The 25,881-nt window shown below is 43.9% G+C and overlaps 1 protein-coding gene across 15 annotated transcripts in view; it reads left to right on the top strand.

Moving 5' to 3' along the window:
• The window catches only part of RANBP3 (RAN binding protein 3), a 95,883-nt gene that overhangs the window by 45,063 nt on the left and 24,939 nt on the right, over positions 1 to 25,881 (top strand). For 7 of the 15 annotated variants that reach the window (XM_029049929.2, XM_029049916.2, XM_029049914.2 and 4 more), the window contains 8 exons: positions 8,278 to 8,311; positions 8,518 to 8,604; positions 11,930 to 12,001; positions 13,895 to 13,933; positions 15,846 to 15,911; positions 17,732 to 17,824; positions 18,703 to 18,815; positions 23,746 to 23,849. In XM_029049929.2, the coding sequence (XP_028905762.1) occupies positions 8,278 to 8,311; positions 8,518 to 8,604; positions 11,930 to 12,001; positions 13,895 to 13,933; positions 15,846 to 15,911; positions 17,732 to 17,824; positions 18,703 to 18,815; positions 23,746 to 23,849 (608 nt within the window). The remainder of the gene's footprint in view (positions 1 to 8,277; positions 8,312 to 8,517; positions 8,605 to 11,929; positions 12,002 to 13,894; positions 13,934 to 15,845; positions 15,912 to 17,731; positions 17,825 to 18,702; positions 18,816 to 23,745; positions 23,850 to 25,881) is intronic. The other 8 variants (XM_039910375.1, XM_029049932.2, XM_029049924.2 and 5 more) reach the window with 5 other exon arrangements.

Here is a 25,881-nt window from a genome sequence, read left to right as displayed (position 1 = left end):
AACCCTGGCATGTCTGCTCATTGTTTTGCTCGATGATGATTATTTTTTTTTAACCTGAGACTCTTGGCATGTAAATGTGGAAAGCTGTCCTCTGTTCTTTTAGAGTATGTTAGCACAAGGTACTTTTTTTTTGATAAAGAAACATTCGTATTGTTTTGTTCAGTTTTTTGGACCTTAGGAGCTTATTAGTGCATTTTATGTTGGTCCTCTGAAAAGCTTTGTTGTTGTTAGCTCCATGTTTTTGTGGAACCAGTTCAAAATGTTAACCAGGATATAGGTGTACTAATAATTCCAAAGTCCTGCTATCTTCAGCAGGGAACAATTCATCCTCTCAAATGGGGATATAGAGCATCTACAGAATGCATCAGAAATAGGGCACATTAATCATTGGTGTCAAATGAGCACTTACTATGTGCGGAGCAAACAGTGGGATTTATTGAGCGCTTACTGTGTGCAGAGCACTGTACTAACCGCTTGGTAAAGTACAATACAACAGAGCTGATGGGTACATTCCCTGCCCATAACAAGCTTACAGTTTAGAGCCCTGATTTAAGCCCTTGGGAAAGTACCTTGTGAAAGAGCTGATACATGTTCCCTCCCCTCAAATAGCTCACTCACATTCTTAAGAGGGGAGGCAGACAAAAATTATTTACAAATAGTGTGCATAGGAGAATGTAAAAGGAAGTAGTTCAAGTCTGTCGGGGTGAACGAGAATAAGTAAGTGAGAAGCAACATGACCTAGTGGGTAGAGCATGGCCCTGGAAGTCAAGGGCCTTGGGTTCTCATCCCAGCTCTGCCATTTATCTGCTGTCTGACCTTGGGCAAGACTTCTCTGTGCCTCTCTTCTCTCATCTGTGAAATGGGGATTAAGACTGTGAGCCCCATGTGGAACATGGACTGTGTCCAACCCGATTAGCTTGTACCTACCCCCGTGCTTAGTGCCTGGCACATAGTAAATGCTTAAAAAAACCATAAAAAATTGAATATACAAGTGAAAAATCTAAATGAAAATATTCAAGTATACATAAAATGCTGATGACAGGAATAAAGTAGTATACATAAGGGTTACAGGTGGCTGCTGGGTTGGTGTGACGAGGACAGCATGAATTATTTGGCAAAATCCCAAAGAAGATGGAATTTTAGGAGGGTTTTGAAGGGGGGGAAAATGGTGGTCTGGTGGGTTTCAGGGAGAGAGGGAGTTCCAGGATGGGGGAACCGCATGAGTGAGGGGGGAGAGATGGGAAAATCAATCCATCAATCGCATTTGATCTCTTTCTGTGTGCAGAGCACTGTACTAAGTGCCTGGGAGCATGCAGTACAGTAGAGTCTATAAACACACTTCCTGCTCACGAGGATCTTACAGTCTAGAGCAAGATAGAAGGTGAGCTTGGGAGGAGTGAAGAAAGCAAACTGGGGAGTAATGGGTAAAGAGAGCTGATAAAAGAAGTGGGGACAGCTGGAGGAGACTCTCAAAGCCAACCGTCAGGTGTTCCCTGTATTCTCCAGAGAGACCTTTTAAGTCTATCATACAAAATAAAACACAGTGTGTACACATGTATATATTTGTGCATTCACTTGTATATTTTGTGCCTAACTGTAAAATCAATTATTGGTTTAGCTGTTTCATCCTGACGTGTTTGTCTTGTCTCCTGCTGTCTGTATTTTTCCTCTGCTTCCACTTGGTTAACAATTTTTATCCCCCCCATTAAACTGTATGTTTCTTGAGAGAGGGAGCACGTGGGCTTGTTTCTGTTGTACAGAGCCTAGCACTTAATAGGTGTTCAAAAATATCATTGATTAAATTGAAAACAATCTCTCTACTTTCTGCGATTCATTCTATTCAAGATTATAATTCTGAAGCATGTTAACATGGCCATTAAAAGATTCTTCCAATAGCAATATGGTCATATTCCTAAACCAAACATTTGGGAAAATGTCCTGATTTTCCCCATATGCATATTAGGTGCTGATAGTATGACTAATTTCACAGGACCCATTCATTTGAGTGATCGAATTGAAACGACCCTGATTTTAAACCTACTTGGTGGAAAGATTTGAGATTTCTGTCCTCACCCCCCTGAGATTTTTTTATTTGGTTTTTAAAGGAAATAGAGGGAAGAAGGAAGAACCATTCAGAATTTCTTCAAACCTCTCTATATTGGGCCAATCCTTGCACTAGCTGAATTGACCTTTGAAGTGACCAATAACCACTCCTTTGGCTGTCTTAAAGACTCTTGGTCGAACAATTGTTGAGATGCTCATTTTCCTCTGTGCTTCTCTGTTGAATTGGGGGAACAGTTTTAGCACACTCTGGGTGAATTTCCCCATATGCTTTGCTTGGTATGAGCTTTAAGCTGTGAACTTCAGAAGGTTATTAATACTATAAACCTGTCACAAAGGTTTATAGGAAATTTTTGCATTTTGTCACAGCAAAACTCGCCCGATCTTGTTAAAGAAGGAACTGGACTTTTTGGCGACTATTACAATGAATCAGTGAATTCTGAGTTTTTTGAGGGTTGTATGTATGGTGTGTGGTGGGTTTTTTCTTCTTTGTTTTTCTTTTTCCTCAAAGTGATATTTCTCACCTGGTTTATTTCCTGGACACTCTGTGAAAGTGAGCAGTTAAGCATGGTTACTGAGTGCTTACTGTGTGCAGAGCACTGTACTAAGCACTTGGGAGAGTACAGTGTAACAGTATAAGAGGCACATTCCCTGCTCACACAGATCTTACAGGCTAGAGGGGAGACAGACAATATAAATAAATAAAATTACAGATATGTACATAAGTGCTGTGGGGCGGAGAGGGGGGACGAATAAAGGGAGCAAGTCAGGGCGATGCAGAAGGGAGTGGAAGAAGAAGAAAGGAGGGCTTAGTCAAGGAAGGCTTCTTGGAGGAGATGCGCCTTCAGTAAGGCTTTGAAGTAATTGTAATTGTCGGATATGAGGAGGGAGGACAGTCCAGGCCAGAGGCAAGATGTGGGCGTTCCAGGCCAGAGGCAGGACATGGGCAATAGACGAGATCAAAGTACAGTGAGAAGGTTAGCATTAGAGGAGCAAAGTGTGCCGGCTGGGTTGTAGTTGGAGAGTAGTGAGATGAGATAGGAGGGGGCAAGGCGATAGACTGCTTTAAAGCCAATAGTGAGAAGTTTCCTTTTGATGCCGAAGTGGGTGGTCAACCACTGGAGGTCCTTGAGGAGTGGGGAAACGTGGCCTAAACGTCTTTGTAGAAAAATGATGCAGGCATCAGAGTCAAGTATGGACTGGAGAGGGGAGAGACAGGAGGCGGGGAGGTCAGCAAGGAGGCTGATACAGTAATCAAAGCGGGTTAGGATAAGTGCTTGGATTAACTAACGTTGTAGCTGTTTGGATGGAGAGGAAAGGGTGGATTAATTTCAAGAGTGATTGATATAATTGAGCTTTCTGCAAATAATGAAAAAGGACTGTAGGTATGATACACTTCTCCTTTAAAAATGACACTCAGAATTTATCTAGCCATCTGTAATAATTATCACAGGATCCTTCTGCTTGTAACAAAGCCTTTCCCTTTGGGAACTGGAGGAAATTTCTTTCCTGTTTTCTTTCCTCATTTCACTGAAGGTCCCAAGTTTTGACAGCCTTCTGGTTGATGGAATGTAGGCACTGCATAATTTCAGTCGTGGTTATATGGGCCTACTCTGCAATACAACTGGATCGTGTTCCTTGAAAATGTGGTTGAATTGTGAGTGTTGAGTTCTTCCTGGGGTTTGTTTGGAAATTAGGGTTGTTTCCAGGCACCTGGAAAAGAAAAAGGAAATTCCTTTATGTTCTACATTCTGTAATGATAAGTGTCACTAAACGATTATATAGTATCTCTATTCAAGTAACTCAAAGCATAGCAACATCATTTTAAATGCACGAAAAGTTGTAATATTAAGGGTCTTTGCAGGAGGCTGCTGACTATTGTGCTTTTTCCACATTGGTGAAGAATTTGTCCAAGTTAGGTTGAACAGCCTGCTTGGTTTCTGCAGGGTACCTCTGAGCACCAAGTTCACCTGCTTTCAAGACAATTTATGCACAGCTTTTTAATCCCCAAATGTAGGTGGTAGTGGAGAAACTAGAATTACTTCATTTGTTTCAGCATCTTGTAGTCGGGCATTGGATTGTCCTTGTTGGACTCCGAATGAGGGGCAATTAGCTCATCAGAATTTGCCACATCCATGTCTAAATTAGCTTGCCTCCCCCATTCAACAATTCCTTTGTTTCCTGCTCGGGGGTTTCTTCCACACCTTGCAAATTTACCACAGACTCTTGGCAGAGCTTCCTCTAAATCCAAATGTTGTTGATTGCTTAATCTTAGCCCCGGTGGGGAGATGGAAGGAGGAGGATTGTGGTCTAGTGGGAAGAACATGGGCCTGGGACTCAGAGGACAACTCCTGTGCCTCAGTTTCCTCATCTGTAAAATGGGATTCAGTACCTCTTTCATTCGATCATATTTACAGAGCGCCTACTGTGTGCAGAGCACTGTACTAAGCGCTTGGAGAGTACAGTTCAGCAATAAAAAGAGACAATCCCTGCCCACACTGGGCTTACAGTCTAGAAGGGGAGAGACAGACATCAAAACAAGTAAACAGGCATCAATATAAATAAATAGAATTTCCCCTCCTACTTAGAATGTGAGCTCCCTGGGGGACAGCGACTGTGCCCAACCTGATTATGCTGTATCTACCCCAGTGCTTGGCACAGAGTAAGTTAAGTGACTTGTCCAAAATCAATAGGTGGAGCTGTTCCAGGCTCCAGTGGAACGTTGGACCAGTTGAGCATATGCGTGGGGTAAGCCATCACACAAGACGGGTTGTACCCTCGTGGGAGTTTACGGATATGTTTGTACTTCAACCCTAACATACAGCCTCCCAGAACATAGAAACATTTGGAAAGAAAGTGGCACAGCTGAAGGTTCTTTGTACTGATTGTCGGCCCAGGGAAGTAAAATGCATTAATTAGAAAATTGCCTAATATTTCAAATTCCATTAGGTGCTTTAATCTTGTGCTAGGCCTGAGGGAACACAGTGTTCCTCTTCAGTGGCTATAGTGGAATTGTTGCTAGCAATGGGGATGCCAGGTTTTCTTGCGCTTTTGGAAATGGATCCAGTGGGTCAGTTGAGCATCATTGAACAGAAACAAACAGAAGGAGAACATTGAATGTAATACCGTCTTTTCTGGGGTCTAATTAATGTGGGGTGGAATTTTCCATTCATCTTTGCCTAGCTGAACTTCCTTTTTTTTTTTTTTAATTTGTCTTGGTGAACAGTTTTGGAGCTAGGCAGGACAGAATATTCATATGATGAGTTTTGTAGGTTCCATGTTAGGAAATGAACACTGAAGTGAGACCATTCTGGAGGAAGGTTATAAAGGGTAGTTTCTCACTTAAAGTTTGGAAGAAGTGATAATACTCAGCCAGCGCTATCTGCTGAAAGATAAACATCCTGCTTTCTGTTTAGAAGCTTAATATCTCGGGGGGAAATTATTTTTCTATTGAACTCTCTTAAAGATGATGGCCACATTGGTTTATCGATTTGGAGTGCTTGGTTTTTAAGCTTTACTTACAAGTTGTTTTTCACAGTGTTAGAAACGTGTTACTGAGGCGAGATTCCACTCTCTGGACTAATTCCTGATAAATTTACAGGCTGAAAATTCTGAAGTCAAGTCTAGCAGTAAAGACATTTCCCTTTTATCTCATTTGCCTTAGTTCTTGGTGATTTCCCCTCAGGATATTCTCCATTTCTTGACTTAAACTGGTGGGCCAGGGTTACTTTGCAATGACAGTAGGTCTCTCTGTTCCCTAGCATAAGCAGGTTGACTTTTGAATGTGCAAGACGTAGCCCCACGTCCTTAGAACCGTGTGTCCTATGTGGGATAAGAACTGTGTCCGATCTGATGATTTTGTGTCTACTCCAGTGCTTAGCACAACGATTGGCACAGAGGAAGTGTTCAACAGAGAAGCAGCGTGGCCTATTAGGAAGAGTGAGGGTCGGTGGGTTAAGAGGGCCCGGATTCTACTCTCGGCTCCACCCAATGCCCGCTGGGAAATTTGGGGCAAGTCACTTAGCTTCTTAGGGCTTCAGTTGCCTCATCTGTAAAATGGGGATTGAATAACTGGTCCTCCCTCCAACTTGGACTGTGAGCCCCATGTGGGACATGGACTGTGCCCCCACCTGACTGACTTGCACCTGCCCCAGCGCTTAGAAAAGTGCTTGACACATAGTAAGCACTTAATACCATAAAGCAAATGCCACAATTATTATTTGGGCATAAGGTACAGGAGCAATGCATGGTGGTACAAGCAGGTTCTTATTTTGTACTTCTCTCTGATAAAAATTTTCTGGGCTTGAAGCTAGGTACAGAAATGTAGTAGTGACATTTCATGAGCCTCAACTTGGTGTGGTGCCCTTGGGAAGTACAAAATAACAATATGACGTGATTGCTGTCCACAAGAAGCTTGCAGTCCAACAGGAAGAGACAGACATACAAGTAATAACAATTAGAGTGGTCATAGTAAGTGTTTTGAGCAGATACATATGTGGTTTGCTAAGAAGAAGCAAGGTTGCCTAGTGGATAGAGCCTGGACCGGGGTCTCCTCCCAGTCTCTGCCACTTGTCTGCTGGGTGACCTTGGGCAAGTCACTTCACTTCTCTGTACCTCAGTCATCTCATTCATTCATCCAGTCGTATTTATTGAGCACTTACAGTATGCAGAGCACTGTCCGAAGCGCTTGGAAAGTCCAATCCGGCAACAGATATCGGAAAAATAATAACTGTGGTATTTAAGTGCGTACTATGTGCCAGGCACCGTACTAAGCGCTGGGGTGGATACAGACACATTTCTTTGGACACAGTTTCTGTCTACATGGGGCTCACAGTCTCAGTCCCCATTTTACAGATGAGGTAACTGAGGCACAGAGAAGTGAAGTGACTTGCCCAGGGTCACACAGCAGACAAGTAAAATGGGAATTGAGAGCGAACCCCACTTGGGACATGGACTGTGTCCAACCTGATTAGTTTGTATCTACCCCAGCATTTAGTACAGTGTGTGGCACATAGTAAGCACTTAAAAAATACCATTTTTTTTTAAAGGAGGGTGTAAATAAGTTCCCAAGTTCTAGAGTTGACTGAAGGGATGATGTGACTCAGGGAGCGGGCAATCAATCAGGCAAAGCTTGGAGGAAGTGAGATTTTAGGAGATACTTTAACGAGAGGAGAGCTGTGGTCTGTCTGATGCTGGGCCTACACTGAGCGAGGGAAGGGGGAAGGTGGGAGAATCGTGAGTGAGGTACAGCTAGAAGGTTGGTTTGAGGAAACGAAGACAGCGGTTGAGGAATAGTGGGTGAAGAGCAGGTAGGTAAGGAGGGGCAGTGTGGTGGAGAGATAGACAACATTCCCTGCCCATAACGAGCTTCCAGTCTAGAAGCAAAGAGATCCTGGAAGCCAGTGGTGGGCTTTGAGGAGAGGAGAGGTGCGAACTGAGTTACATAGTGTAGAATGGAGAGGGGAGAGGTTAGAGGCAAGGAGACCAGTGAGAAGACTATTGCGATAAGAAAAGCAGCTTGGCCTAGTGAAAAGAGCACAGTGCTGGGAGCCAAGCGTAGTCTTGAATTATTTTTGCGTTATACTTTTGGGCTACTTTTCCCCAGGGCACAGTAGTCATCTTTGGGTAGTTTCATTAACTCACGGCTGCTCGCCGGCGATGGAATCTCCAGTCACTGAGACATCAGGGCTGAGCACCTACCTGAAGGAACTGATTCCCGTGCCGATGGCCACTCACATTCTGTTGTCCCTGCCAGTCACGTTCCCAGCGGGGCAGTGAAGTTGGCAAGTGAGCAGGGGGTAAAGTGACTCCAGTTTAGTGCCAGGGTTGTGGCACCATATACCAGTAGGTGATTGCCAAGCCGTCCGCTTTGGAGGCTGCGGGGATCTTGGCCATCGACATTAACCGGCCGGTTTCAGGATGCCTGCTGAGCCCGTCTATCCTACCTGATTTTCGGTCAAAAACCTTCACCCCCTGATGGTCTAGCCTCAGCCGGCTTTCTCCTTCTGTCACTACCCAAATGATCATCCGTTGATGTGAAAGAGGAGTTGTATTTTCGTTTAAGAACTGGAGAAGTTGATGTAATGTTCCTTAGTAGTAATGCACCTCAAGGATGTGTCTTAGTAGTATCAATTTTTGGAACTCCATTAAATGAAATAATTTAATATTGTGTCAGTGCGACTATTTCTTACTCTCTGTGATTTATTCTTTTTTCAGAGGTCAGCTGATGGTTCAAGTCCTGAAGCTGGAGGTGAGGAAATACTATGTGATTATCTTGCCTCTGCCCCAGCACTTAGTACAGTGCTTGGCACATAGTAATCACTTAACAAATGCCAATATTTATTTTTATTATAATTACATTATTATTATCTAGACCCTACATACTGTTGGTTCTTGAGAAAGGAAGTAAAAGGAAAACAACCTAACTTTTTTCCTCTCATTAATTATCCATTGCAGATTCTGACCACGAAGATGGAAATTACTGTCCTCCTGTAAAGCGTGAAAGGACTTCATCGTTAACCCAGTTTCCTCCTTCATATCCAGGTGAAAGTTGTCTAATAACTTCATTGCTTTAAGTAATTCAAGTGTGTTTTTCTTCTGTGCCTCTCCGCATCTGGCCAAATAAATCCAAGAACCATTTCTATCAAGCAGCAAAGTTGTAGCTCTTTCCGAACCATGTTAATATTGCATCTGCTAGAACAGGTGGCAGAGTTATCGTGCAGGAATTTCACAGTGGAGGACTCTAGGGGGAAAACAGTCAAGTTGTCCCTCATAACTGGAAACAGCGTGGTCTAGTGGATGGAACATGGGCAAGGGAGTCAGAAGGACCCGGGTTCTAATCCCGGCTCCTCTACTTGTCTGCTACGTGACCTCGGGCAAGTCACTTTGACTTCTCTGTGCCTCAGTTACCGCATCCGTAAAATGGGGATTGACCGTGAGCCCTATGTGGGACATGGACTGTGTCCAACCTGTCTTGTATCTACCCCAGCACTTAGTACAGTGCCTGGCACGTACTGAGTGCTTAACAAATACTATTTAAAAAAAAACCCCAAACTGGCGAGTGTCTGTTGGAGATGAGAGCATTTTGATCTTAAAGTTGCGTTACTTTAATCAGGTCATATATTAGCCTGGGCACATGGCCCCCATTCCATGGCTTCAGAGAGATTATCGGTGCATTCGGGGTGTGGGTGGTGTAGAATTTCTTTATGCTGCTCAATGTTTAAGAATGGACAGGATGAGACTTGTTGGATTTTTATGTGGTATTTAAGCGCTTCCTAGGTGCCAGGCACTGTACTAAGGGCTGGGGTAGATAGAAGCTAATCGAGTTGGACACAGTCCCTGACCCACTGGGGCGCGCAGTCTTAATCCCCATTTTACAGATGAGGTAACTGAGGCACAGAGAAGTGACCTGACTTGTCCAAGATCACACAGCAGACAAGCAGAAGAGCCGGGATTAGGACCCAGGTTCTTCTGACTCTGAGGACTGTGCTCTTTCCACTAGACCACACTGTTTCTCATAGGTGGTCCTAGCTAGATCAAATGAGCATGACCAAAAAATAAAAACTGCCTTTCCCTTGAAGAGCTTAAGCTGCTCTAAATTAGCTCAGACCTTGCGGGCACTGCTACTGATAAACTCGTTCCTCCTATGTTCTTTCAGGACAGAGTTTGGCAGGGTTGTTTTGACTCTATCTGGAGTCTTTCTGAATCAGTCGGAGCTCCAGACCATTTCAGTTCAGGGATCTTGTATCATCCTGAAGCTGTCCACCAGAATTCTCTGGTGGTTGCCATGTACCACATCTACTGTAGTCTCCCCAGTGTTTAGTACAGTCCTCTGCACACAGTCAACACTCCATAAATGCCATTGATTCGAGGCTTGGTTTAAGGCCCTTCTTTTCAGGTACATTAGATAAAAAAACAAAAACCAAACACCCTCCCTCCCCCACCAAATCAAACCACTGCTCCTTTCTGAGTTTCTTCTTGTTTTCATTCTGTTTGACTGCATTACTGTTATCCATCTCCTGTTACCGGCTCAACGTGGAGCTTTTCATGAGGGGGGTCTCTTTTCCCTTATTGAGAAACAAACAGAATCTTAGTCATTTTACAGAGAAGTTTCCAGCAGTTGGAGGGCCACAGATGTATAGTTGCATGTGCTTTCTTAAACCGTACCTTGGTTGTTTTCATGCTAAAATTTCATCATTGTTACCCTGCAAATTTTGTCGTGCCTCGAAACCCCCTTCCCATCCACCACCTTTATTCCTTCTCACCCACCCGTTATTGACTTTCATCACTTTTTCCCATAAGTGTGTAGCAGAGAAGAGAAAGACACACATAGAGAGTCAGGTCAGTGATGGAGCATCTGTAGTCGCCAGAAATCTTTTGGTAGGCTTTACTTCAGAGGACTTTATTTTTATTATATGGGTACTTCTCTTGAAATATTGGCAGTTGCAAAATAAGAATAATTATGCTATTTGTTAAGTGCTCACTATGTGCCAAGCACAGTTCCAAGCACTGGGGTAGATACCAGATTGTCAGTTTGAACACAATCCCTGTACCACATGGGGCTCACAGTCTAGGTAAGAGGGACTAGGATTTAATCCCCATTTTTACAGATGTGGAAACTAAGGCACAGAGAAGTCAAGTGACTTGCCCGAGGTCACACAGCCTACAGGTGGCAGAGCCAGGATTAGCACCCAGATCTTCTGACTCTCAGACCTGTGCTCTTTCCACTAGGCCGCTCTGCTGCCAGTTAATTCCCGATTGTCCGGGCCCAGTGGTTAGTGAGAATGGCAGGAATTAACGCAGCCTACAGAACTGCTCATTTTAGCCAGTGGTTTTGACCTCCTTCCGCATCAGGCTACTAACAGATAGAAAAGCGAGTATGGTATGAGTTTCATCTTCATCTTCTCCCTTTCTCTGCCCACCCAGTTGGACTGCTGGAATGAGCAAAGGTGAGCAGGAAGTAGAAGCAAGATAAGAATCAAGAGTCCTCAAGGATGCACTTTATGGATAAATTGGATGCAAGATGTAAAATCAAATTGAACAGTAGTCCTAAAGATATAACCCTGCAGGAGTGAGACACCACACTGAAATGATTTTATCATAGGTACTGTATGCAGTATTATAGGAGCAGCGGGGCATAGTGGATAGAGCACAGGCCTGAGAGGACCTGGGTTCTAATTCCACCTCCGCCACGTGCATGCTGTGACCTTTAACATCATTTAACTTTGTCACTTAACTTTTTCGGTGCCTCAGTTGCCCCATTGTAAAATGGGGATTCGGTATCTTTTCTCCTTCCTACTTATTTTTTTTTTTATGGTATTTTGTTAAGGGCTTACTATATGCCAGGCACTGTTCTAAGCACTGGGGTAGATGCAAAATCATCAGGTTGGACACAGTCCGTGTCCCACGTGGGGCTCAGTCGTAATCCCCATTTTACAGATGAGGGAACTGAGGCACAGAGAAGTGAAGTGACTTGCCCAAGGTCACACAGCAGACAAGTGGCGGAGCCAGGATTAGAACCCAGGTCCTACTGACTTCCAGGCCCTTGCTATATCCACTAGGCCACACTGCTGAGTCCTGTGTGGGACAGGGACCACGTCTGACCTGATTATCTTGTATCTTCCTTAGTGCTTAGAACAGTGTTTGACACATAGTAAGTGCTTAAATATCATTATTAGTAGTAGTAGTCTAAATACAGTGTGTGTGATGGAGAATCTTCTTAATATCATTCACACATTTGTATATTATAAAAATTAACACTGCAGACTGAAGGAAATAATCACGTGTGTCTGTCTCTGTTCTCTCACTCATGCTCTTTTTTTTCCTCCTGCTTCTTACCTCTCCCCACCCCCAACCATCCTGATGACAGTAACAAAAAAAAATGTTTTTATGCCATCGACCCTCTGCGAGCTATCTGCAGGCAATTCTGACTCAGAACCAGGTGAGCTTCCTAATCTGTTTGCCCATTTCAATCAGTAACTGATCAAACAGTGGCAGTCGATAACTGTAAAATTATAATCCACCAAATCCTTCTTCTACAGTTCATTTTCGTCCGTTTATTGAATATTTCTCCAAACCATTTCCTTGAGGATTCAAACACTTCTGCCAGATTGGTTCCCCATCTTAATTTTCTAAAATGTAAAAGTGACAGCCAGAGATATGCACGTGAAGAACGTATGCATATGAATATTTTTAAAATCAGTCTCTGAAAAAAGAATCAATATTATTTTTTAAACCTGAGAAATTCTACCGTTAAAGAAGCCCCACAGATCGCCTGATGGACCTCTGGCAGTGAGCATCTACTTCCAAATATCCTTGAATAATTCCCATGTATCTGAATTAGTGTCAGAAATGAATTACACAGTCCATGTCTCCCAGTTCACGATCCTCATCGAAAAATGATACGAAAGTCATTTACACTTTCCTCCGAAGACCTTCTACATTAACTCCCTGAATCTGATCGGTGTTTAATGCCCCCCTCTATAAACTGTAAACTCCTTGTGGGCAGGGAAAGTGTCTATCAACTCCGTTGTGTTATATTCTTCTAAGCACTTAGATCGTGTTACTCAGTTCCTGTAATAGTCAATGGTGTTTATTGAGCGCTTACTTTGGGCAGAGCCCTATACTGTTTTTGCTGGTGTGCTTACTGACTAGAATAACCACATTTTGAGCAGAGTTTCAAAATAAATGCTTGTGATTAAAGGAAAGTATTCTGATACTCTGCAAACTAAACCAAAATTTTCAACTCTAGAATATTAAAATTCACTCCTTGCTTGTTCCTGTTGCTCAGTCCATCTGAATACATCGCTCTTTTTAATTCCACCTAGTTGGAAAAAGCAACTGGTTTGAAAAAAAGCATATATACCGGAGACCTTCTCTTCCACCACCGCCCCCCCTAAAAAAAAAATATATATATATTTTTTTTTTTGCAATCATCATGTATTGAGCTTTACAGTGTAAGTAGATTGCATCATTTAAATGCCTCTTTACTGGACCTACTGCATTAGCTTGTCCTGAATTTGTAAAGCAGAATGTGTAAGGTGCAAGCATCAGAACAGAAAATTAAGCCCGTTCTACATTTTGCATTTACTGTTGATAGCCAAGAGAAGTCTATTTTTGAATACACCCGTTTGTGCCAAGAGCATGTGTTTTCAATACACATTTTAGCTAGAGAATTATTAGAGAACACTCGTCCAACAAGGCGAGCCTGTTGGGAGGCAGTGCTCCAGTGTCACAAGAAACTGTGCACAAGAACATGTGTGCATTCACATATCAAAATGGGTGAGTTCTGCAGGATGAATTTTCCTTAACATAGGGCTTTACAAATTGTATCAGGGGCTATTTCTTAAATCAGGATATTGAATTGATTCTCCTGAAAATAGTGAAGGCATTTATATATGTTTGGCTCTTACTGTCAAGTCCTTTCTTATTCCCTCCTCAAGTGTCTAGCCTGTATACTTCCTAATGTATCTCAGTGCACATTGGTTTAGGATCTTGGAGTGAAATTGTCTGGTAGAGAGGATGATTTTGAAGGCTATTTGCATTAAAGGGAAACCTCTGGGTAATGAATGACCTTTTCTTTTTCTGCAGAAGACTAAGAAGGAAGGAAGTTTGAATTATATAAGCCCAGAGTCAGTAGATTTTACATTTAAAAAAAAAATTGCCAAAGCTATTTCCTCCCTATTCTATGAATGTCCCAATTGGTTCTTATAACTTGTTAACATTAAATGTTTTGCTTTTAAGCCACATTGTATTTGAGACTCAACTTCCCTAGTTGAAGTTGCTTGGCAAAACCGTAATTGTTAATTGGTTGACATTTCGTTACCTCTGAAAGAGCAAGACCTGGATCCCTGTGGAAAGTTGTTTTGCCAAGGTGAGTTGCATAAGAATTTAATGTAGGTGCTTCCCTTTACATTTCTTTTCCATTTGAAATTTGGGGGCATTTTTTCTTTCTTTTTTTTTTTTAAAAAAAAAAAGGAGACACAGATGGTGAACGGAGTATGAGTGATGCTGTTCCCTCTGCAAATAGGTCTAGGTCATTTAAAGAAACAAATGAAAATCGGAAGACTCCATGTCCTTTTTCAGACAATTGTTCATATTTTTCTTGATGCTCATGTGCTGGGAAAAGAATTTTGCTTTGAACCAATGGAATAAACAAGAAGATAGTGTCCCTTTCTGTTTTAGGCTCTTCCTTGATGTATCTTTGGATCAAAAAAACTTGGTTTCAGATGGGTAACTCCAGCACAAACCAAGGCACATAATGTCCTGGATTCAGACACTTTTAGTGTTCTGAGATCCTGATTAGGTTGAGAGGGTGTGTTTGTGTGTGTGTGTGTCCCCCATAATTTTATAGTGCACCCTTAAGAGGAAAGTTAGCATTTCTAGTCTTATTTTAAATAGCGTGGCCACCACGGTTTTCTTCAACTACTGTTAGGTGTCAGGGTTTGGCCTGCCTTGAAGGTGCAGCCGTTGGCTATCTGATCTAGAAATAAGTCAAGGCCCCTGTGAAGCCCTTGTTTCCCCTGACAGAATGCTTCTGCTTCCTTATTCTGTAGACCCCGAATCCTGCTTTAAATTAGGAGCTCAGCATACTGCCTAAATAGATGGATTCTAAGGGTAGGTGGGATGTGTTTTTTTAAAGTGCTTCTGTCCAAAAGGATTCACTTTCTTTGCTAGATATATAATGATAGCCAGCTCCCCAAGAACCCGTTTTTGGATAGAACTCAATGGCAGAATTAGAGAGGATTCATTTGACCCCGGCTGGAAGTCTAGATAGTGCCATGCGGCGTAGGAAGAAATGGTGTTAGACACAGCGTGAGTATCATGGGAGTTTCCCTCAACACTTTAACGCCTGCTTTCTAGAACTCTTTCCCAACTGCTCCCAATTCCAGTTCTTTTCAGTTCCTTCTTTGACGCCCTTAAACCTATAGCCTTCCCACTGGAAGTGGGATGGCTGTGCACAAACCAACATATCTGGCCCACATTTCCTTTCCTAGGCTAGCTTTTCCATTCCCTGGTCCAAATGGAATGTAAATGACTAAAATTTATTCAGCACACGCTCAGTTGTTCCAGAACGTGTGCTTTCATTATACATTGTGATTAGAGAAGGATAGCAGAATTAGTTCTTTGGGCGCTCTGTGCCTCTCTGGATACGGCATGATGCAGGGTTGGAAGAAATGATGGCCGTGTGCACGCACAGGGCATCAGACCCCGGGGTGAGTACTGCAATATGAGTTGTCCTTGACGCGGGGTTTTGCAAGAATACAAGCTCCACATTTGGGAGATCCAGGTGTGCTTTTTTTTTTCCTCGCTTTTTTTTTTTTCCTTTTTTTAAATCTTGCCATTTACTCACTTCTCCTGGATTCGCCAACCTCTGTTTAATTTTGATGGAGTCTCGATGAAAATCGTTGTAGTAACTGTTCTTGTGTCTCCTTTTTGGCCCCGTCATCACCTAATTTAACATGGTGGGGACAGCGTTTCACAAGAACCATCAACTTTTTGTGTAACTTCTTGCCGTCCCAATTTTCCCGGATTCTGAGTCCATCATGCTGCAGAAGAATATAATATTTCAGAGAGGAGCGCTCCATTGGGGTTGGGAGAGTCGCACTGTTTTGTGACATTTTTGTAAGCATTTCTGATCCCATCAAGGCATCGGAGAGGAAATGTGCACCACTCGGCCATCTTTCATAGGGCCCAGAGTTTTGTTATCTCTGCCCAGCTTTAATTCCTGACTCAACCATCCAACTACAGGATCTACTTTCTTATGTTTTGTATTGTGCTTTTAGAAGAAAGGAGCAGCGGATTTCGACTGAAGCCTCCAACACTTATCCATGGTCAGGCGCCCAGTGCTGGTAGGTTCACCATTTTCTGAGGAGAAGAGGAGTAAAGGACTGTTGCTCTTCTAGGGCCTTGCCTCCCAAAGAAGCGCCTTCAACGAATGCATCGCAGCCAGTGTGAACATCATTTTGGAAATTGTTCATCTTTTACAAACAGTCTTAGTGACTTGAACACAGCACTGGAAACCTTGAAGAATATCGATTGAGTTGAATGCCTAAGTATATTGAAAAAGAGAAATTATGTTGAGTGAGAGTGATCCAGCTTTTTATGAGTCAAGGGAATGAGAACGCTTGCTTGATGAGAGTAGTGTAACTGTGATGGAAGCCTGACTTTCTAGCCAAGTACACCCTTTGACACACCAGGGCCCTGGTTCCATGAAATCGATGTGGTTATATTATGGGGTATGTTCTCCCATAGATGTACATATTAGAAATTAAGATCCATTCCAGACTTAACCCTGATATAACAGCCACGTACTACAGGTGACTACAGGATATCCCTTGCCTCGCCTTCCCTTGTTCCCAGTGGCTGTCCTGCTCTCTCCCCACACCCTGAGCTCACCTGGCCCCCCGCAACTTATCCGGTCCAGCTTTTTCTCTTTTTTTACCTTAAATTTTAACCTTAGTGGCAACACCCCCTTACTGCCCAGTTGCAGTCCCTCCTAGGCCAAAGGAGTTAATTGGGCTTGGACGCAGACGGCGGGACAACTGGGAGGGCACCATTGCCTCCTCTCCTTCCTACTCCCCTGCCAGACCAGCTCTTTTCGTGGCCTTGGGCAGGGTGGGAAACTGGGAAAAAGAAAGTTTTAAGGGGCAGGTTAAGGGAATGAGCAGCTTCTCCTAAGGTTAATATTAAAGATAAAACTAGAAAAAAGCCAGATTGATTTCAGAGGGGAATGATGCAGGGGCTTTCCAAGGCTAAATTAGAAAATATAAATATATATATGTGTATATATAGCTACGCTCACACACACAGATAGCTAGATATATGTAGACATAAAGCTGCGGGAGGAGGGAGAGGGATTTCACTCACTACAGGGTGTTAGCTAGGTTGGGGGTGCCTGGACATCTGCTGAGGTAAGTCGTCATACTGGGCTCTATCACCACATCGATTTTATTGCAGAGTAGTTGAAAGCCAGGGTGTGCCCATACGGTGCCAACCCAAATTGGTCGGTTGTGAGCAAAGATGGCGAAGTGCTCAAAAATAGGTATTTTCGTCACGATCATCATTGCGATTAACGTTTTCTTAGGAAACGACAAAGCCAACCCTAAGAGTGAAAATGTGTGGAAAAATAACTTCTGCCACCTTAGTTGTGGCCCTTTTTTGCTTCTTTGGGGTGTTTCTTGTTTTGTTGCTTTGCCAAGGTGATTCTGTGGCCTCAGGTTTGTTTTAATTGCAGTAGAAATTCGGATGTCTCGTGGATTGATTTGCACCATTGTCCCAGTTGACTTCTGAAGTTTACTAATAGATTTTTTTCAGTAGGTCAGTTTGACTCTGGAATCACTGTGAATAGAGCACATTTTGGATTTCCCCGTATGATTCCTTCGGAATCAGTTTGGTGCCGGTAGCTGAGCCGAGTCAGGACACCCCCCGCCCCCCCGCCAAATGCATATAAGGATTTGGGAAAGTTGTCAGGAAGGAAGCATGCGGGGAAGCTCGGTAAATGAGCTCTGATAGCTTTGAAGCGAAGCGTGCTCGGAATGGAATATAAAATGGAGTGTTAATAAGGGAAGTGTCCAGTAGTTGCCTAGGAAATGACTTGTTTCAGTATCGAGTTGTGCAGTGGCTGCCTCTCAAATCCATGAGTTCTGGAAAAGGATGCTTCCATTTTTAGGTCTCCCAAGCCAGAAACCTAAGGAGCAACAAAGAAGTGTGCTGCGCCCTGCAGTATTACAAGCCCCACAGCCAAAGGCGCTCTCACAGACAGGTAAATGACATTTCCCTTTAACGTTTTTGCGGTCCGAGAAGGAAAGCTGGGATAGGTGTCCCCCAAGCCGTCTTTCACAGGGTTGTTTTGCGTTAAATCACACTGTTTGCTCTATGTTAACGAACTACCTTCCCACCCCACCAAGCCTCTTATCGGCTTTTCTAGTCATCTCTGTTTAAAAAGACATAGAAATCTTGGTAAAAATGAGAAACTTGAGTACACTGTGGTGGTGTTAATGATTGTCTCTCCCTCTATACTGTAAGCTTGTTCTTTATGGGTTGGGAACATGTAGGTGTATTATTATTTTTTGCTCCTCCAAGCACTTTGTACACAGTAAGCACTCAGTAAATGCGACTGAATGAACGAACCCTTGAAAGGTGGAGAGTTTTCACAGTCGTACACCCCAGATGTGATGCCTACTTAAGCTACAAACGTTCCCTCCCCCCGCCCCAGCCTCCAAGAAACCAGGTTTTTGTTTCCCATTATAAACCCAGACTCGATAACTGCGTTGCTCAGTAGGGTGTTTGTGATGCATTGCTCAAACTGATACTAAGACTTCATTCATTGGCTCGTGCCAGTGGTCATAGAAAGCATTGAAGGTATGGTGGGTTTTCCTGAAAGCGTTTACACAGTGAGTGAACATTTCATGGATATCCTAAATGTATGAGGGTTTTTATCAGTCATCTAAACAGTTTTGAGTCTTAACTGCCTCCGGATGATATGTGCAAAGAAAATCTAGAAGAAAGTTGTTGTCTTGGTTTTCAACCCCTTGAACACATAGTTTTGAAGTAAGCAAATGAGGACACCTGCCACTTTTCTTGTTACTGGACCTCCACATACAATCTAGAGTTCAAAACTGTTCTAATTTTTTGTTACAGTTCCAAGTAGTGGCACCAATGGTGTTAATGTATCATCAGAACCTTCCGGGGCAGCCACATCTGAATCACTAAATAATACCACACTGAGAAGTCCCTCTGACTCTAATGACAAGGTGAGTTTTAGAAAGATCTGGCAATCCAAAGAGATGTGTCTATGTGCTTGCACCAACCTGAAAATAGTTCATTTGTGTTCTCTCTTCATGTTCTATAACTCTATAATGCATTTTGGCAATTTCAGTAATCCATGGAGTTTTGCTCCATGCCACGCTTTTGCATTTGCTCTCCACAGGGTCATGCACGGTTTGGTTGTGTCCTCTTGGTGCGTTGATCTCCCTGAAGTCTTCCATTCCAACACCGTAACCATATTTCCAACTGATGGGTATATATATATGCATACATATATATATACACACACACCAGGACGATCCGTCTTCTGCCGACTCCCAGCTGTTATGCTACATTGAAGTTTGGTTTCTTTGTGTTTTTTAAAGCTGTTCTTCTGTCTGCGTATTTATGGTTGCCACATTTCAGATCTTTGAGTTTCCAACTCTTGGTCCCCTTCACATTACGCACCTAGCGAAGGTGTGTTGTGATAAATGAAAAGTGTAGTGAGCCATCCAGTATGGGCGGGTGGGCTGCTTACCAAGACCACAATTTATGTTATTCTGTCTTCCTGTTTGCCATTCACTATTGCGTATAGGTAGGTGCCTTTGGTGAAACTGTTCTAGATGCTGGATGTGGCGTATGTGGTAGGTCCAGGTCCCACAGCCATCGGAAAAGATGCCACTACTTACTCCTGAACCCTGATGCCATGTTGATGCCCCATTCTCTCATTGTCCAAAAGACATGCTGACCTTCTTGATTTGATTTTTCTACCTCTTCTATCCCATTGTCATTGGATGGTCTGCTGCCTAGGTAGCAGAATTCAGGGTCAGCTTACATCTGTCCCAGGTGAAGGTCCTTGAATAAAGGGCTTGCCGGGTAAGGACTGGAACATAGCTCAGTCGTTCGACTGATGGTCAGTCCGTTGTGTTTTGCTGGATCTGAGAAGCAGTTCTTGGTCATCTGCATGTATTTTTGGGTGCTTGCTTCCAGAACATAGTCGTCAGCATGGAGGAATGATTCAGTGGCACTCCCAGCCTGTTGGGTTGAAAAAGTTTCCCAACAGAGGATTGAGATTATATTTTGACATTCACTTCCAGAACCCTTGTTGTGTCTTCCAATATGGCTGTGTAAAGTAGATTGGATATGACTGGACCTACTACACGGCCCTTCTTTACTCCATTGGTTCCATTGGTCTCCCCCAAAGTCCGACCCACACCTCACTGCGGTGGGGGGGTGTAACAGCTAGAAGTAGGGGAGTGCCTGCTAGAGCTGTACTGTCAGTGGTGAAGGTTTTGGACCGAAGGACCACCCAGGGTGTTCTGCAAAGTGGACAGGCTCAGCAGGAATCCTGAAAATAGCTGGCTAACGTGGGCGGCAAAGACTGCAGCAGCTGCTGGTTCGTGGCACTACAGCACAGCGTTGGCATTACGCTGCGGTCGCTTCAGCCGTAAAAGGGTCCTACACGTCAAAAGGAACTTTGCGTGCCCTCCGCAATGTGCCCGCCCGCCTACTCACTTGTTGCACTCTGTGCCCCAGCGGGGACGCGACTGGGCAGATGATGAGAACGGGCACGTGGAGCCGTGAAAAACACCTTCACTTGAATCAATTCCTTCGCCCGGGCTCTCAGCCCTGAATCTTCTATAGGTGCGAGGCTCCCCCCTCCCCCCTGTCATTTTCCACAGGAGAATCCATTGCCCCGTTGGAGATGGCGGGGGGGGGGGGGGAGGGGGGAAGGATCACATAGAGTAATTCGCACTTGATTGAAAAAGCGGGCCAAAGCCAAGCCAGTCTTCTGGACTCTAAACTCATTGTGGCCAGAGGCTGTGTTTGTATATTGTACTCTCCCAAACGCTTAGGACAGTGCTCTGCTCACAGAAAGCGCTCAATAAAAATGACAGGCTGACCTGAGATGCAAGGTGCCGCTTTCAGTAGCCAAATCAAGGTCTTCCCTCTGGTCCATGCACTTCCGAAGAGCATGGACAGCACCTCAGCATCACCGAAGGGAAGAGCCGGCAACAGCCCTCCGACAGTCTCTCCAATACATTTTCCACCATTGAGGATGATTCGCTACAAAGAATAGTTAACCTGCTAACATGAAGACATAATTTTGATTTCTAACACCTAGTCAATCCTTCGATTAGACCCGTGAAGAATGACAAAGTTCCGGGAACTGATAGCCTAGTACCAAGGTCTCTGAGTAGTGAGGGACTACTCCATCACTTGGAATAGGGACCTGCGACCCTGACTCTTAAGACTGGATGGGACTGGGCTTTCCAACCCAGCTGCTTTGTCGAAGGACAGAAAGTGCTGTATACTGGGGTGAGAGCCCCACAGTTAGCTTCAAAACACCTAAATTCAACTTTCAAAATGAGTTGGAAATGTCATGGCAAGCAGTCCCGTGGCGAGTATCTCCTTCTGGTCGTTCCAGTTAAGGACAAGGGGGCCGCAAAGTGACCTATTTCAGCAGGCCTGAATGATGCAAGAAGGTTAAAAAGAAGACATGCAGTTTAAATAAAAGGATTTTTTTAAATCGTTGATCTTTTTCACCTAAGATTAAGTTTTGCTTCTCTTTTTAGGACAAAGCAGTGGGGCCTAGTGGATAGAGCCTGGGCCTCAGTCACAAGAACCTGGGTTCTAATCCTGGTTCCACCACTTGTCTGCTGTGTGACCTTGGGCGAGTCACTTAACTTCTGTGCCTCAGCTCCCTCATCTGTAAAATGGGGATTAGGACTGTGAGCCCCATGTGGGACATGGACTGCATCCAATCAGATTAACTTGTATTTTTCCCAGCACTTACTACAGTGCCTAGCACATTACAAGCGCTTAACAATTACCATAAAAAAAAAAAGTCCAAGAAAAGTGAGTCTAGCAATACTTCAAAGGATAAAATTGCGAGGTGGCCAGAGGGGGGCAGGGGGAGAAGTAATGAATAAAATGCCCAAAATATATATTATATATTTGAGCAAAATTTGAGGGATGGAATTCAGGTATCTAAATAGAGCACTAAAACCGGTGTGAGCTGTTGAACTGATGAAATGACATTACCCCCCCACTCCAAGATCAAGAAAGGGAGATACGTTTTTGGGTGTGATCATCTTTTTTTAAAGAGAGATATCTTGGGCCTAAACTGGATATGGCAGTCCTGAAGCATCTGATCAGCCCATTGCCACACCTTTCTCAAGCGCTCGCACACAGTAAGCGCTCAATAAATAGATTGAATTAATTAATGAGTGGTTGGTAAAGTCTGATGGATGAAGCTAGCTTTAAGTGTGAGGCATGCTTTGGTGTGCTCTGAGTTCTCTTCTGCAGAATTACTTCAGCCAAAGTGGCAGCTGGCTTTAACTGGCTTTCAGTATCCATGCTGTGCCTTTGGACATACTCTGTTAATAGTAAATATCACTGAACGTAGTGTGAGTATTGAGATGTTCTTTAAAGAGTAGTAATGAAGAAAAAATCTTTGGGATTTACTTTCTTGTATGTCTATCCCCTTTTATATGAAAAGATGGGAAGAGGATCATGGTTTAATGCTTCGTACCATGGCAAGTCATTCCTGCATTGGTACCTTATCCTTATGTCAAACAGCACTCCCTCTTCAGGGTGAACTGACTCGTATCAGAAAGTTTAGTAGTGTTAGTCAGCAGCTGTTTAATTTTCCAGCTGTGAGAGAAGAAATCAGTGATGGCAGAGGATTCACTGTCAGTAGAAAAATTGTTTTTTCTATATGGGCATGATTTTATGAAAGATAGCATCTACCTCTCCCCGGTAGCTGAAAAAATTCTGTGTGACTGACATCCCTTTTACCAACAAGCTCTATTGCCGGTGGGGCCAGCCTTGAAAGCTTGGGAGGTGATGATGAAATTTGCCAGGAATTCCATTTTTCACAAAAATAAGTCCCAGAAGCAAGCTAATAAACGCATCAGATGTTTTTACACGAATCACAATAATTTGTCCTGAATATCGTCGAATTTGCCTGGGGCTAGGTGGTTTGGGGTTTTTTGATGTTGCTGTTAGCGGCAATCTGGTCTGATGGCTATCCTTATAGCCTGCCATTTCTCCTAACTGTAATTTATTTTTCAATGTCTGTCTCTCCCTCTGGCCCGTAAGCTACTTTATGGGCAGAAATCAGGTCTATCAAGAGCTTTGTGAGTAAGGATCGTGTTTACCAACTCTGTCATTGTACTCTTCCAAGCACTTAACTCAGTGCTCTGCAAAAAGTAAAAACTTAATAAATATCATTGAAAATAGAAAGTAGACGAGGAATCCAGAAGCCAGAGCTGTTGCTGGCTAAGCCACTCGATGACTAAATTTCAGTCTCTGCTCCTTCCCTCACAGAGTCTTTGTGAGGATTTGCTGAATTATCCAAATGAGACACTACTCTAGGGCTTCAATCTCCTTGGAGGTATGCACCATTTGAAGTTAGATTGCTGTTATTGCATTTGAGAGTCTCCGTTTGATTTTGCTGCTTTGTTATGAGAAGCCCAGACCTCTAAGGATTTTAGAAGCTGTTTCTCTGTTTACCTTTTTATCCATTTGTAATTAATGTAGTGATTAATGTATATAGTATAGAATTGGCTAGACTCCAAACCAACAACTGGCTCAGTGGAAAGAGCACGGGCTTTGGAGTCATAGGTCATGGGTTCGAATCCCAGCTCTGCCACTTGTCAGCTGTGTGACCTCAGGCAAGTCACTTGACTTCTCTGTGCCTCAGTTACCTCATTTGTAAAATGGGGATTAAGACTGTGAGCCTCACTTGGGACAACCTAATTCCCCTGTATCTACCCCGGCGCTTAGAACAGTGCTCTGCACATAGTAAGCGCTTAACAAATACCAACATTATTAACTTACTTAGGAAATTTGTTTCTCGGAGTTCTGGCAAACTAGAGTTCTTGGTGGCATATCATTCATTATGCACATACAATTTGGATTTCTGTTTTTCAGTTGGGAAGTGAAAGTAATGAAACGGCTGATATTCAGAGCGCTGGTCATCTGAGTACAGAAACACCATCTGCAACCAATTATTTCCTGCAGTACATCAGTTTCAGGTGAGGTGCTATAATTTAATGTCAATTTGCTATAGGCTACTAATCTAATTTAAGGTAGTTTTAATCTACCACACTGTTACCTCAGAAATCCAAGAGAACTTTTTTGGATGAGGGGGATGATAACATACACATGCACCTGCCGGTAATGAATATAGATGGCTTTAAAGAAGATCGGGACCAATACTTGGCTGCCAAAGCGTGTAACCTGGAAACGGTTGGCTAAGCAAGGCAGGGCAAGAACATTGAGTTCTTTGCAGCACTGTTTTTGTTCCGTCCAACAGCCACGCTGCTTCTTTGGTCATAGGAATCAGAGGGCAGCAGTGTTTGTATGCAAGTTCTTTAGAAGAAGCCGACAGTTGGACAGAGAGCTCCGACCGGGTCAGATTCCATAGCAGACACTTCAAAAAACATTCCCATCACTCCTAAGTGCAGAAATGCTACCAGATAGAAGGGAATACACTCCATTCTCCTGCAACCCTGGAGTTATTTTCTTGACCGATCCCACGATAAGGAAAACTTGAGTTTTGAGACACTGCGTCCAGTGCCTTATGCGTGCATCCGTTTCTTCCTCCACTTTCCGCTTTGTCCAGGTTGATGGGTGTAGTCGGAAGAACGTTTCCCAACTTCCCGATAGCCTCCTGTTGAAAATCCATAGTGAAAACACCTATTATAGGAATACTGACCTGTACGCTCAGTTCTGCCATACAGAGGGTTTTGGCCCCACAGTTTGGTTAGGCCCCTGGTTTGGAGTTAGGGAACGTTTGTCCGGCAGAGTGCCACGGGGTCGGAAGAAACCGCTAGTGCCAATGTGGCTGTCCCCATTGCATCAGACTGTTGAGTATTACCAACGGCTTTTCCCTAACGTGGCGTTTACATCCTCTGTGTTGTAGGAGAACTGAGTATATTGCCTTCTTTCCTCTAGGGACCAAGAAGATTCAGATGGGGTACAAAAGGGTTCGTGAAGTATTGGCTTGTCATAAGTAATGACTATAATCACTGACTTTACGTAGCCTCTAGTTCCATGGAGTACCCGGCTTTATAGACCTTTTTAGTCCTTTTTTTTTTGCTCCTAACAATCTCTGGAAAGTAGAAGACTAGTAATATCAGCCCCGCTTTACATATGAGGAGCCTGAGTCAGAGACCCCTCTAATGGTGGGTAACAGACACACCAGATGATCACTCTGGTAGCCGCTCCCAGATTTCCCCCCCACCCCCCTGGCCCCCCAATCCCGGACACCTCCTTGTACAGCTCAAGGGGACGATTCCCTAACTAGCAGGCAGCCTGTCCAGAAAGAGGTTGAGCTCTGCCCCTCCCGGGTTCCCAGGAAGGAGGGATTTTTTCTCCCTTCCAGTTTCCCTCCTGTGCTGTGAAGACCTTGGAGACGCCCTTCAGGTAAGCTATCAACCTGGGCTGGTGGAGGGTGTTAGACTCTCCCCCTACCCACCCACTGGCATGACCGAGAGGGTTTCCATTGCCTGAAAGCTTTGGAGTGCTGTCCTCTTTGATCCACCCCCATCCCGTAAGGTAGATGGGGAGGGGAATTCCCTAGGTAACTGTCTGCCTAGGCCGGGTCAGCCACCCTCTCTGCTTCTTATTGGTCTTGGGGGATCTTTTTCCATAAAGGGGTTTTCCTGTGTTTACATTCGGCGTCTCGTGTCCCGAGCGAGTGGCGGCAAAGCCTAAGCATCTGTTGGTTTGTTTTTCCTCCCAAGTCAAGCTTCTGGCTTCATTGCCCCTGGGGACAGCACTCTGGAAGGCCACCAGGGTTTCCCCCACATGTTGAACCAGAGCCTCTTCCCCGGAAGACGAAAGTCAGAAACCGGTCGAGTGCAGGCAATATCTGCCATTCTTCGCTAGCCATTTAGCTGTAGGGATTTGCCTGGAACACGACTAGCAAGACTAGTTAAGCTGTTGGCTGGAGGCCCCCAAAGAGGATATGATGAAATGGCTCATTTACCGTGCTTGTCTTTGTAACGAATGGGGTCTCCACCCACCCCCATCAGGGATTGGGCAGTCACCATAACAGCCCTG

Source organism: Ornithorhynchus anatinus, chromosome X1, assembly GCF_004115215.2.
Source record: "Ornithorhynchus anatinus isolate Pmale09 chromosome X1, mOrnAna1.pri.v4, whole genome shotgun sequence".
In the NCBI taxonomy this organism is placed as follows: domain Eukaryota; kingdom Metazoa; phylum Chordata; class Mammalia; order Monotremata; family Ornithorhynchidae; genus Ornithorhynchus; species Ornithorhynchus anatinus.
This window is presented reverse-complemented; position numbering and strand designations above follow the sequence as displayed.